This window comes from Henckelia pumila, chromosome 4, assembly GCF_033568475.1.
Source record: "Henckelia pumila isolate YLH828 chromosome 4, ASM3356847v2, whole genome shotgun sequence".
Lineage (NCBI taxonomy): Eukaryota > Viridiplantae > Streptophyta > Magnoliopsida > Lamiales > Gesneriaceae > Henckelia > Henckelia pumila.
The window spans coordinates 94,330,662-94,344,597 of NC_133123.1; the positions used below are offsets into that span (position 1 = coordinate 94,330,662).

General features: G+C 40.9%; 1 protein-coding gene across 1 annotated transcript; it reads right to left on the reverse strand.

Annotated features, from left to right (window-relative positions):
- Nucleotides 1-3,207: 3,207 nt before the first annotated feature.
- Nucleotides 3,208-11,764, reverse strand: LOC140861422 (uncharacterized). The gene is made up of 3 exons (XM_073264441.1): nucleotides 11,605-11,764; nucleotides 3,877-4,073; nucleotides 3,208-3,786 (listed from the first exon to the last, which is right to left on the reverse strand). The coding sequence occupies exons 1-3, from the start codon at nucleotides 11,762-11,764 to the stop codon at nucleotides 3,208-3,210; spliced, it is 936 nt and encodes a 311-aa protein (XP_073120542.1).
- Nucleotides 11,765-13,936: the final 2,172 nt, after the last annotated feature.

Sequence of the window (13,936 nt, forward strand, 5' to 3'; positions counted from 1 at the left end):
CTGTGTATCCTTATTATTGATGGTGGGAGTTGCACCAATGTGGCTAGTTGTGAACTTGTGGAAAATTTGAGCATGACTACTTTGAAGCATCCTCAACCATATAGGTTGCAGTGGTTTAATGATAGTTCGGAGGTGAAGGTGACCAAACAAGTTTTGGTACCATTTTCTATTGGAAAGTATGTGGATGAGGTGTTGTGTGATGTAGTGCCTATGCAACCTTGTCATATTTTTTTGGGTAGACCATAGAAATTTGATAGGAGGGAGGTACATGATGGTTTTAGAAATCTTTATTCTTTTACTTTGAAAAAAAACCTATTGTATTGTTGCCTATGACTTCAAAGCAAGTGTTAGAGGATCAAATGAAAAAAAAAAAAAAAAGGCCGAAAAAAAGTGTGAACAAAAAAGTGAGATGGCCTTAGAAAAAAGGAATGAGAGAAAAAAAGATAAATTTTATGTGCATGATGGATATTTGTTTAAGGAGGAAAGGTTGTGCATTCCTAAATCTTATATTAGAGAGTTTCTTGTTAGGGAATCACATGGGGGAGGTTTGATGGGACACTTCGGTGTGGCTAAGACTTATCAAAATATTGCATGAACATTTATATTGGCCTCACATGAACCATGATGTTGATAAAATTTGCAAGAGATGTGTGACTTGTAAGAAAGCTAAGTCTAGACAACAACCACATGGACTTTATACTTCACTTCCTGTTCCTAGTGAACCGTGGGTAGATATTTTTATGGATTTTATTCTAGGACTACCGAGATCTAAGAAGGAGAGATATTAAGTTTTTGTTGTGGTTGATAGGTTTTCGAAAATGACTCATTTTATTGATTGTCATAAATCTGATGATGCTTTGCATGTTGCTGATTTATTCTTTAATAAGACTCTTAGATTACATGGCATGCCTAGAAGCATTGTTTCTGATAGAGATACTAGATTTTTTAGTTACTTTTGGAAAACGTTATGGTGAAAACTTGGTACTAAGTTGCTATTTTCTACTACTTGTCATCCTCGAACGGATGGTCAAAACGAGCTCGTTAATAGAACGTTAGAAACTTTGTTGTGTATTGTAATTAAAAAGTATAGTGACCCAGCATTGAATCACCTACTAGCTGGCAACTAATAGCATGCATTAAGCTTAATTAAAGCAATAATACTAATCAAAGAAAAACGTGCGGAAACAGAACCCATAATTTACATATTAGCTTAGTACAAAATTTTCAAGCTTATTTATCAGTAGTGATACAACCATATCGAAACAAGTAGAAAGTAAACATTATACAACTATATCGAATCCTTCTGTATAAATAACTCCTCAAGGCTCCTGCCCCCTAGTCCTGCCTCGAGCTACCGGCTCCGTCCATCCTGCGACCTGCCCCATGGAATATTGTGTCCAAGATAACAACTAGGACGTGAGCGCTAACGCCCAATACATAAACATGAGTAAACATATGTATACGATGCATGCAACCGTGATGATTGGTATAGGGTCATCTGATAATTCATGCTCAGTACATGTGCCAAATGAGTGATGTAACCTCACGGATCAACCTCTGGGTACAACCACACTCGTCTAGTACACTAGAGTAGTCAGACATACATGTCCCCGCCGTCGCGGTACTCTCAATGACAGACTAACAAGTATAGAGCTGAGTGGCTCTATAATCAGGTATAATAAGGTATGGTATGAGAACAACCTCCTGATGCGATGGCTCAGCATGCTACATACCATGGCACCTTCAGACTGAGCAGTGATTTTTACTGTGATAGGTTCAAGGTACCCATTCATTTTCATTTTCATCCATATCATATGTATACTCGTACCTTTATGTTTAGAGTTGTATCGCTCACGTCCGTATATTTTCTTGGAAACCCCATTCGGAGGGGCAATTGCAGGTTTCCTAAATTCAGGGACTAGTGTATAGTTGGAGACCAGGGAGTTTTGGACTCATTTGGTGCCAACAGAGTTAGTTATGATTGACCCTCTTGTGCATTGGGGTTTTCTATTGGGTTGTATATTATTTTGGATTGCAGTTATTTACCAATTGTATTATTACGGGTTTGTAATTGATATATGTTTTCTGCAGTAATCTCTAACTATTGTTGTTTTAAGATTTAAATTACATGCTTAAGTCTCTATTAGTAGGTGATTCCATAGTGGGTCACTACAAGCCCTCTCGGACTGACCGTCAGTCTCTGGGTGATACGCAGTACACAAACTCAAGGTAGTACCCAAAGCTCGCCGAAGCTACACCAAAACCGTAAGGTGAACATCGGATCTCTATTGTTGAATATGCTCAAAGGAACTCCATGAAATCGCACGATCTCCTGGATTTATAACTTCTCCATGCGATCAAAAGTGAAATTGCGGTTGTACGTAAGAAAATGAGCATATTTGGACAACTTGTCCACGACAACCCAAATAGCATCACACTGTCTCGAGGAAATCGGTAAGTGAGTGACAAAATCTACAAATCTCTAAAGGTGTCTTAGGACGCGACCAATTCAATATAGATTTGGTCTTACTCTGGTCCACTGATACATCCTCCTAAGAAATGACATGACCAAAGAATACCACTTGATCAATCCAAAACTCGCATTACTGAAGTTGCCATATAACTGATTCTGACAGGGAATCTGCAGTACAGGAATCAAGTGATGTGCATGCTTGTCAATAATTCTTTAGTAGACCAAAATGTCATCAATAAAACCATGACAAAATTGTCCAGATAATTGCGGAAGAATCTGTTCATCAAGTCCATGAACACTACAGGTGCGTTTGTTAGTCCAAAAGGCATCACTAAAAACTCATAGTCACCATACCTGGTACAAAATGTTTTCTTTGAAACATCAGAATATTAAACACGCAACTAATGATACCTTGACCTCAAGTCAATCTTGGAATACACAAAGGTACCCTGAATTTGGTCGAACAAATCATCAATACACTACAAAGGATACTTGTTCTTAACCATCGCTTGGTTCAACTGTCTATAGTCAATACAAAAACTCATGGAACCATCCTTATTCTTGACGAAAAGCACTGGCGCTCCCCAAGGTAAAACGCTCGATCGTATATATCCCTTATCCAACAAATCCTGAAACTACTACTCAAACTCCCACATCACTGATGTTGCCAGACGATAAGGTACACGAGAAATCGCTGTCGTCTCGGGCACAAGCTCGATCACGAACTCGAATTTTCAAACTGGAGAAAACCTTGTAATCTCATCCGTAAAAACATCTCGGTACTTGCAAACTAGTGGTAACTCCTCAACAACTCTGCTATCTGTGAATGTATCAATTGCATAGATAAGATAGCCTTCTTCACCTGCCTCTAAAGCCTGAGAAGCCTTCAGAGCTGATACTAGAGGCATAAGGGGTCGCGCTCCCCCACCATAGAAAAACCAAATACCGCCCTCAACCAGACAAAATTGAACAAACTTTTGATAACAATCCACAATAGCTCGATAAGAGGTCAAAACATCGATATCCAAAATACAGTCAAAATCCTCTATCGCTAGAATCATAAGATGAGCTGATAACTCAGAGCCCTCAAACTCTAAAGAACAACCCAAGACTAAACTCTTGGCCAAAGCTGAATGACCTATTAGGGTAGATACATAAATTACTACGTCTAGAGATATGTACGTTAATCTATGGCGCTTAACAAAACGTGTTGAAACGAATGAATGCGATGCACCAGTATATATGAGAACAAAAGCATGAACTCCATACAAAATAAATGTTCTTGCGATAACCTCCTCATTCTCCTTCTGAACCTGATCTTAGCTCCGCGCAAAAACTTATCTGGTAATATGTGGCCTTTGGTTGGTGCTCCCTATCGACAGTCCAAATGGTCTCTATGGAACCGATGCTTGAGAACCCAAGCCAGATGCTGATACTCCACTAGTCTGCTGGCAATCCCTTTTCATGTGACCCATCTGACCACAACGGAAACAAGCAGCGCCTGATCCACGACATTTATCATTAGTATGACATCCCCCACACATCACGCACTGAGCTCTCTTCTTCTCAAAGTGGAACATACCTCCACCAGAACTTGAACCTGAACCAAAAGAAGAAGACGTACCAAGTGTAGTAACCCGTATCCAGAATTAACGATTAATGAGTATATTAATCGTGTAATCATGTTTAGATTAATTAAAACATGATTAAGGAAATTCCAAATGGGTTAACGGAGTCCAAAAATGAATTCAGAACACTCGAAAATAGCCGGGAAGGTCCCAAGGATCCGGAGGGTTCGGAAGCTCCGAACCAAGTCAGGAGGCTCCGAACTGGATCGGAGGATCTGAACTCAAGATCGGAGGCTCCGAAGTGGATCGGAAGCTCCGTCGGTGAGATCGGACGTTCCGATCGGGACCAGGGCACACATCATCACATATGTCAGCAAGGTGACGTCATGGCTGACGTAATATTGAGCGATTGGGCGTTCCGAAGGTGCGATCGGAGGTTCCGATCGAGTTCAGACGGTCCAAACCGGGTTCGGAGGCTCCGAACTCCGTCTATAAATAGAGGTCCGAAATTTCATTTTCAACTCGCACCTTTCCCTCTCTTCTCTCTGATTCCTAGACCTTCTAACTCAGATCTAGGGAGTTCTAGGCATCCTATTGGGAATCCGGAAGTGGCATAGCGATCCCGACGTCGAGGCGGAGATGTGCCTAAGTTTTGAGGCAATTGTCATCAGCAGGCTGACGACGGACGCAGGTATAGCTATCGTCTCCTTAAATTATTTAGGAGTATGCAATAGCTTAATTAAGGCTTTTAGAGCTTAATTATTGATGCATGGGTATTTGCATTGTAGAACTGATATAGGCTTGAAACCTAGAGCGGGACTGCTAGGAACTGCCTGTAGTAAAGTACGTAAGTACAGACTGAGATAGCCAGCGGGTTTTGCATGCTTATATGTTGCATTTGTGTGTCATATTATTATGCAACATGTGCATATCATATTGTGCCTATCCATCTTGTGAGATGAGCCATGTAGGGCCGCTCAGCCCTGTCTGGACGGGTGATGTCTAGTGCCCAGTGACTGACGGGTCATGGGTGATTAGCATCTGGGGACACAGTCAATGTCCTATAGAAATGAGCAGTGTACACAGGGTTTGCTCCCCGGGTTGTACCACTCATGTCCTAGGCGCCATTACTGAGCATTTGTATACAGTTATCCCAGATATGGATACCCTATCATTTGCATGCATCATATTTGTATGTTTTACCCAATGCTTTCGTATTGAGCTTAGAGCTCACGTCCAGTCTTTTTTGTGTATCTGGACACCCCATCCGACGGGGCAGGCGTAGGTGCATGGTGGAGCACCAGGAGCTTGGATTGGCCAGCGATCAGTGAGGACAGCGAGATTAGCTGTAGGTTTTGCCTTTAGGGTTACTTATTCGATTGGGTTGTATAATCAAATTTATTTAACCGGTTGTATTCTGCCGGTCTGTTTTATTTAAGTCTTCCACAGCGAATTTATTTAATGCATGTTTAATTATGCTCTTAACTCTGATTAGTTAGTGGATCCGGGTAGGGTCACTACATTTATTGGTATCAGAGCATATGCATGCAAGAGACTTGGGATATAGTAATGACACTTTGGGTTATCCCTATAGGATTGATGAGACCTTGGAAGAGGTGATGATGCGGCAATTAGTTTGCCCAGAGACTATCATCATCGACAGGATTTCTAAAGATTTGGCTTATGAGATTCCAGCAAGTGCGGACAGGAGTGATGGATCGTGTCCGAGTTTTCAAGATTTCTACTCATGTGGATCCTAGCATTGGATCGAGTACCGGATGCCAGAGGCAGTGGTATAGGATTGGTGGGGACTTACTTGATGCTTGCATCTGTACAGTAATTACCATGATGACACTACGCTGAAGATTCTCCAGTCGTAGATGGAGAGATTGTCAGATATACCTTTACCAGAGAATGCCTCGAGTGCCTAAAGCATGAAAGGTTTCGAGCGTGAGGTCTTTAACCTCATGCAGAACATGGTTTTGACAGTATGCTTGTATCGATGCTTTCGGTAGGCACAAGGGAAATTTCATGTTCAGAAGCATGATTTGGTTACAAGAAGAACGCTGATGGTAGATCGTGAGCAAAAGAGGTCGTCCGACATGCACTGACGCAGAGCATAGCTGGTTAGCTATCACGAGCCATTTCTCGCCAGAGTTCTTCGTAGGAGGACATGTAGAGAGACTTGGTCGGGAGTATGCTTGTATCGATGCGTGTGTCAATTAGAAGCTTCATGCTCAAGGAAAAAGACTAGTACAATGATTTAAATACTGTATTAATATAGTTGTAAACAGTATTTCAGTTGTAAATAAATCATCATTTTGGTTGTATCATTTCAAGTTCGATTGTACATTTCACTGTATTTTGAATACTGTATGTGTTGCATGGGATTGTAATTGAGAAATTGTACATAAATGGAAGCATTGATACATGTTTTATTTATCCAACAATTCGTGAATGATTGCAAGTGATTTTGCTAGGATTGGCATTGTTTTAGTTGATTAGTGTTCAACTATTGTAACTCATGGGATTTGAGTGGGCCGACTGTGACTGTTTGACTTGTGGTTAGTCTAGGTGTTTTCCTAGGATTGACCTAGTTAGTCAGTGGAATATGTTAGTGCCAGCGATGAGTGGACTCATCTAGAGGCATTAAGGGTATTGTTTGGTTTAGAACATTTGGACTTTGTTCGAGGTTGTTTCCTTAGAACAGGTTGTCTGACCTTCGTTAGGTTTAGATTTGTGATGATGGGTTTTCATCGGGATACCAGGTCCAGTATATGCCGAGAGTTGTGAACTATGACCATGACTAGACGTGATGGGGCGCGACCCTATGCTAGTGTTACTCTGGGAGTCCTTGTACTTCAGAGGTTATCTTGGAGCCTTGTGCTTCAGGATTGGCGGTGGGAAGGCTATTCAGTCTAGGGATTTGGTAGCAGTCACGACAGGGTATCTAAGACTTCGACTCAAATGTGAGGACTACTCCATGATGAATGACTTCATCTGCGAGGGATTATATCAGATGTTGAGGATTGTACATGACTATTTAAGATGTGAGGGAAGCATGGCCTATGACCGTGAAACCTTGGTGGTTGTCTAGGTGGGTTATTGAGGTAAGCTACCTTAGTCTTGAACTGTTGCACAATCTTAACAAGGGATATGATCAGGATAGTGTTCGAAGATTGTGGAAATCTTTGGGATTCTTTAGTTATTCTTCTTGGACTTGACGAGCCGTGGTGTTCATTCTGAATGAACGAGGTAAGGATAGTGAGTCCAGTGGTTGCGCTAAGTACTGTCTGATATTTTCAGAGATTGAGCGTAGGATTTTCCATGGGATGGAAATGGGCTTAGTTTATCTTGATGTTTGCCTTGGGTGGACAAGACAACGATTAGTAGTGCTAAGGTGGCACGGGATCTGTGCTAGTGACTACTAGTGGTTATTGGATAACTCTGTCAGAGTTAGGATGATTAAGTTCAGAATACAAAGCAACGATTAGTAGTGCTGAAAAGGCGCAGGACTTGTGCCAAGTAAACTACTTATGTATTGTGATCTGACACCGTTTGGAAATGGTTCTTTGTGGCAACTGAGTCATGGTTATTGACCGAGCCATGTAGGTTGGATGATCAGTGGTGGTTTGATCTGGTAAGTGCGAGCTTAAGTAGATCGACGAATTCGATTGGTTGAGCCAATCAGAGTTGATCAGGATGTAGCGATTAAGAAATACTTGGGATAGTATTTTGTCGGGTAATGCTTATGGGATGAGTACTGAATACCATCTCAGAGAAATCAGAGATTTGAGTTATTTAGTCTCAATGATCGCCAAAGATGAATATTTTGGGATTGCTGTGATCAGGAACGATTGCAAGTGGACTTGAATGATCAAGTTAGGTGCTAACTTGACAGTGGAAACAAGCAAGGGAGTTCGTAGTTTCCAGTATAGTGCATTCTTGTTAAGAAAGAAGCTGATATTGATCCAATCAATTGCTTAGTGATAACAATAGGTCAGGAAAGGATCATGTTGTTGTTTCATGTGAGAGTTTTCCATTGAACAACAATAGTGAAGATTGTTGACCGGACATTTCGATTAAGTGAGGGCATCTATGTATACCGTTGTGGTTGGATCCGACGAGTAGTTGGAAATGCTAATGGACATTAGAAAGGAGACATCAGTTGTCTGATCTGTGTGACATTAGCTAGGATCTGATCCTCGAGATCTAGCAGAATGTGTCACTAGTCTTCTAGCGTGCGATGAACGATGTCTCTGAAATGACAGAGATAGTAGAATTTCAACTTAGTAGCCAACAAGATTGTTGTGGAAATTGAAGATTTCGCAAAGATCGTGACGGATCGAGTTTGTTCTTTCGAGTCAGTGAGTCACATCTATGCATACTGTTTGTCAAAGATATTGCGTTGTAGCAATAAACGACAATCAAAGACGCATTGTGTGGCAAGTTACTTCGAGCACAAGTATTTCCAGGATTGACTAGGGAATAGACGAGTTAGATCGTTCAGTGCTGAGACTGATGCGTTCGGCAAGGGAGCGATTTGACTATTGAGAATCCGTTGGGATTTAGTTCCAGGATCAGTATATTCGACCTTGGGAGATTGGTATGAGCTGATGGTATTATCAGAGACTCTGAGTTGAGTTATACCAGGTGCAATGACTGTCGAGTTTCGAGATGGAATAGGAAGCGTTTCCATATGTGTGTGCTCTGTGAAATGTCCCAGTCGAGCATATTGGTGGAAGCTTGCCTTGGGCTTGATGTGTGTACAGTGATTGGGAGTATGTATAACTAACCAGAGGATGTCTATCGATGGAAATTCATGAGATGAATAACCTATGATCGATATGATGTAGATCATCAGAGGCGTGATGACTTCTATTGCAAAGTATGCGTGACTTCGCAGGCCAATGGCAGGGAGATGACGTAGCGTCATAAATTGCAAGTGATGATAGTTATCATCAGGGCACAGTGTTGAGGTTAATCTAAGAAATGTGGCGGCAGAATATACTAGACATGATGGTTTAAGTTCCCAGTATTCCTTGGGAAGCCGGTTGTGCTCCAGGGAGAGTGGGGAGGGTAACCAGTCTAGGGAACATTGTGAGCAGTTACGTTGATGTATGACCTTGTGTCAACTAGATTCTCTTGGGGAGAAATTTGAGTTTTGTTGTGTCGGCACAGTGTTGGGAAAGTGTTTCCTAACTAGAGGTGTTGAGCAACGAGAACTTTTGGAACCATTAGATGGTTAGCTTTGATTAGTGATTCGACGAATGTCGTAAACCAGTCAGGTTATGACTTGGTCTTCGTCAGTATAAGATTTCTTTTGGGACGATGATATTGATCAAGCGGGTATTGTATCCTTTGTGGTCAGGAAGATCGTGGTCCGAGTGAAAGAGGTATCAGTGTTACGATAAGCTAGCACTAGGGAAGTTCGATTGTCGACCAGTAGCGCAATAATTATCAGCTGGGGAAATGTTAATGCGATTCAGCATTAATGAAGCTTGCAGACAATTCGATGAGAGTCTTAGTGTGTCGGAGGATATTTCGACCAAGACACTCGAGCAAGGATTTCTTCTACGTTCTCGAGGTTTTACCCTAGATTTCGAGGACGAAATCTTTTAAGGGGGGAGAATGTAGTAACCCGTATCCAGAATTAGCGATTAAGGAGTATATTAATAGTGTAATCATGTTTAGATTAAGTAAAACATGATTAAAAAAATTCCAAATGTGTTAACGAAGTCCAGAAATGAATTCAGAACACTCGAAAATAGCCGGGAAGGTCCTAAGGATCCAGAGGGTTCGGAAGCTCCGTCAGTGAGATCGGACGTTCCGATCGGGACTAGGGCACACGTCATCGCTTACGTCAGCAAGGTGACATCATGGCTAACATAATATTGAGCGATCGGACGTTCCGAAGGTGTGATCGGAGGTTCCGATCGAGTTTGGACGGTCCGAACCGGGTTCGGAGGCTCCGAACTCCGTCTATAAATAGAGGTCCGAAATTTCATTTTCAACTCGCACCTTTCCCTCTCTTCTCTCTGATTCCTTGGCCTTCTAACTCAGATCTAGGGAGTTCTAGACATCTTATTGGGAATCCGTAAGTGGAATAGCGATCCCGATGTCGAGGAAGAGATGTGCCTAAGTTTTGAGGCAATTGTCATCAGCGGGCTGACGACGAACGCAGGTATAGCTATGGTCTCCTTAAATTATTTAGGAGTATTCAATAGCTTAATTAAGGCTTTTAGAGCTTAATTATTGATGCATAAGTAATTTCATTATAGAAATGATATAGGCTTGGAACCTAGAGCGGGACTGCTAGAAACAGTCTGTAGTAAGGTACGTAAGTACAGACTAAGATAGCCAGCGGGTTTTGCATGCTTATATGTTGCATTTGTATGTCATATTATTATGTAGCATGTTCATATCATATTGTGCCTGTCCATCTTGTGAGATGAGCCATGTAGGGCCGCTCAGCCCTGTTTGGATGGGTGATGTCTAGTGCCCAGTGACTGACGGGTCATGGGCGATTAGCATTTGGGGACATAGTCCACGTCCTATAGGAATGAGCAGTGTACACATGGTTTGCTCCCCGGGTTGTACCACTCATGTCCTAGGCGCCATTACTGAGCATTTGTATACAGTTATCCCAGATATGGATACCCTATCATTTGCATGCATCATATTTGTATGTTTTACCCAGTGCTTTCGTATTGATCTTAGAGCTCACGTCCAGTCTTTTCTGTGTATCTGGACACCCCATCCGACGGGGCAAGCGTAGGTGCATGGTGGAGCACCAGGAGCTTGGATTGGCCAGCGATCAGTGAGGACAGCGAGATTAGCTGTAGGTTTTGCCTTTAGGGTTACTTATTCGATTGGGTTGTATAATCGAATTTATTTAACCGGTTGTATTCTGCCGTTCTGTTTTTATTTAAGTCTTCTGCAGCGAATTTATTTAATGCATGTTTAATTATGCTCTTAACTCTGATTAGTTAGTGGATCCGGGTAGGGTCACTACACCAGGCTTCTTGAAAGACTTGGCTTTAGGCCCCAAAGATTTACCTGGTCGGAAGGAAGAGAAGTTCCTATTTCTCTTGATATTGTTCTTCGTCTATCGACAGCGGTTAACCAACACTTAATACGATGTCAGATCATCGTATTTGGCCACTCGGTCATGAATCTGTGGATTAAAGCCCTGGAAAAAATGGTCATACTTTGCCTCGGAGCTAGTATCAATGTACGGGCAATACGGTCACAACTCAAAGAAATTTTGCTGGTAATCGTCTATAGTCATGTTGCCTTGCCTCAAATTCATCAACTTGTTCGTATTTTCCTTACGGAGTGTTGGAGGAAAATACATTTTCCTGAATGTTTCATGGAACTCGGCCCAAGTGACTACGCCTTGCTCGAATATCAAGGGCGCAGAAGTGGACTTCCACAACTTGAGGGCACTCCCTTACAAAAGGAAGTTAACGGACTGCATATTCTGCCCATCAGTGCATTGATACACCTGGAAGTAATTCTCCATACTCTCTAACTAGTTCTCCACAACTTCCGGAGTCTCACTGCCTTTCAATGGATTAGAATCCATCTGCACAAACCCATGTAATTCAAAGCGATGGCTGTCATCTCTGTGATGACTGTGTCTCCGAGGATGATCTCTCTCCTCATCGTCTCCCCGACGTCCACCGACACTCCCATGGCTCTCATATCCACATCTTTCCATCTATAAAAGTAAGAAAAATTTAACTTCAAGACTGTTTACCTGGATCTCAAATCTCAATACATGCCCTCATACCAATAAGTGTAGTGATCCTTCCTGCAATCACTAACTAAGAGGGTGTTTGTCTAAACTTATTAAAAAGAGCTTATAAGCTCCTAGAGCTTAAAAGATGTTTTACGAGCTTATAAGCTGTTAGAACTTATTTTAAAAATAAGCTGTTAAAGTGTTTGGATAAACTTATTTTAAATAACTTAAAGATGTTGATGTGTTTGGTATTATAAGATCTTTTTATTGTCAAAATTACCAAAAAATGTATAATTATATGAAAATAATGTTTCGAGTTATACATATATGAAAATAGTTTTAGAATAAACATATATTAAAAAATAAAATTGTTATAATATTTTTATTTTAGAAAATTTATGTGATTTGAAATTTTTTTAAAAAAATAACATTTAATATTTAATGGGAGGAGGATATGATGGAGATTTATTAAAATATTTAAGGATATTTTAGAGAGATAGAATGTTAAAATAAGATCTTTTTGAAAAAAGTACCTCCCCCCTTACTTTTTTAAAAACAGCTTATAAGCTGTCAAACAGCTTATTTTGACAGCTTATAAGCTGTTTTTAAAAAAAATTATCAAACAGATCCGGAGAGCTTTTAAGCTCTAAAACAACTTAAAAGTTGTTTTTAAGAGCTTAAAAGCTCTCCCAAACACCCTTTAAGCAAAGCTTAAGCATGCAAAATAACTTAAACACATTACTAAATTTAAACTAGTAGATATTGAAATAATTCAACTAAAAATACCGGTAAGAAAGAAATCGGCCATAAAGAAAATGTCGATAAATATTATATAACCCCATCGAAAAGCAATACGATAACCCACTAATAAAAATTTGGTACAGTACAATCCACCAAGCTGCAGCTCAACGACCGCTACTTCTCAGTCTGTCCAACCTAAGTCATGTCCCATAGAATGGGGTATCCAGAGCCAAATCGAGGACGTGAGCTAACAATGCTCAATACGAAAGTATGAGTATACGCATGCTATGAATGCTAAATGCAAATGAACGGGCACTGAAAACCTATAAAGTTAGAAATTCTTGCTCAACAAATGGCTCCATAGTATGTAGCACACTGAGCCATCGAATCAGGAGGTACTCCCATGCCATAAGAAATACATGGAAATATCCGGATCCAAATCCATGGAATCCATCCCCAAAAGTTCGGGGTTGAGCAACCCCTCTACTGCTAATATAAAGGTATAGACTCAATATGATAATGCATGCTGCATAATAATCTTGACATTATAAATGCACATGAGCCATGCAATATAAATCATGCAAAAATAGAACATGCAAAGTCAACCAGGGTATATCGGATAGTATCTCCGTACCTCAAAATAAGCAACCTAGCGATATTGGCTCTCTAGTCCAAAACTATAAACAGATAATTACTGTATCACTAAATGTCTACTAAAATCGTCAACTAGAATAATAACTACTCGTTGAAGCTAATCAAAATCTAGCGATATACCTGCATCCGTAGTCAGCCCTTTGATGACGATTGCCCTAAATTCAAGGCACAATACTGATACGATCCTGGTGGCGCTTCTTCACCGCCTAGCTCTCGAATACATCACACGAAATCCCTTAAAACTAGCTAGGAACGAGGGAGAAGTTTGAGAAAGTTGGAAGGAAATTGATGCTCCCGGCCCCTATATATAGACCACTATCGGAACATCTGATCTCTCATTCGGAGCTTCCAAACGCACTTCGGAACCTCCCATTGTCCTTTCGAACTCCCTCTACTAAATGTGTGTCTCTGATTGGACAACACAATGCTGCTAACACAATTCGGATCTTCTGAACTCCAGTTCGGAGCTTCCGAATTCTCTCAAGTCAAATCACCAATCAAAACCCATACTTTGTATGACTGTCACGAGATCGAAGCTTCCGATATGCAGTTCGGTGATTTCGAATTAATCTGTAGTTCCGATTAACAACACTGGCTCCCGAACTAGTTTGGTGCTTCCTAACTGCTCTTCAGAGCTTTTGAACTATTCCAACACTAGAAACCCTCAGAATCACTAGTGATCGTCTTGAATCCGATTTTAAACTCCTTAAACCCAAACGAGAACCACTTAATCATGTTTAGGATGTAGATTAACTT

Coding starts and splice junctions, on each gene's coding strand:
- LOC140861422 (XM_073264441.1), bottom strand. CDS start 11,764: ATGGAAAGATGTGGATATGAGAGCCATGGGAGTGTCGGTGGACGTCGG. Junction 4,074..11,604: donor TTCTAATCCATTGAAAGGCA/GTGAGACTCCGG, acceptor CTTTTGGTTCAG/GTTCAAGTTCTGGTGGAGGT. Junction 3,787..3,876: donor GCTTGGGTTCTCAAGCATCG/GTTCCATAGAGA, acceptor AGCTAAGATCAG/GTTCAGAAGGAGAATGAGGA.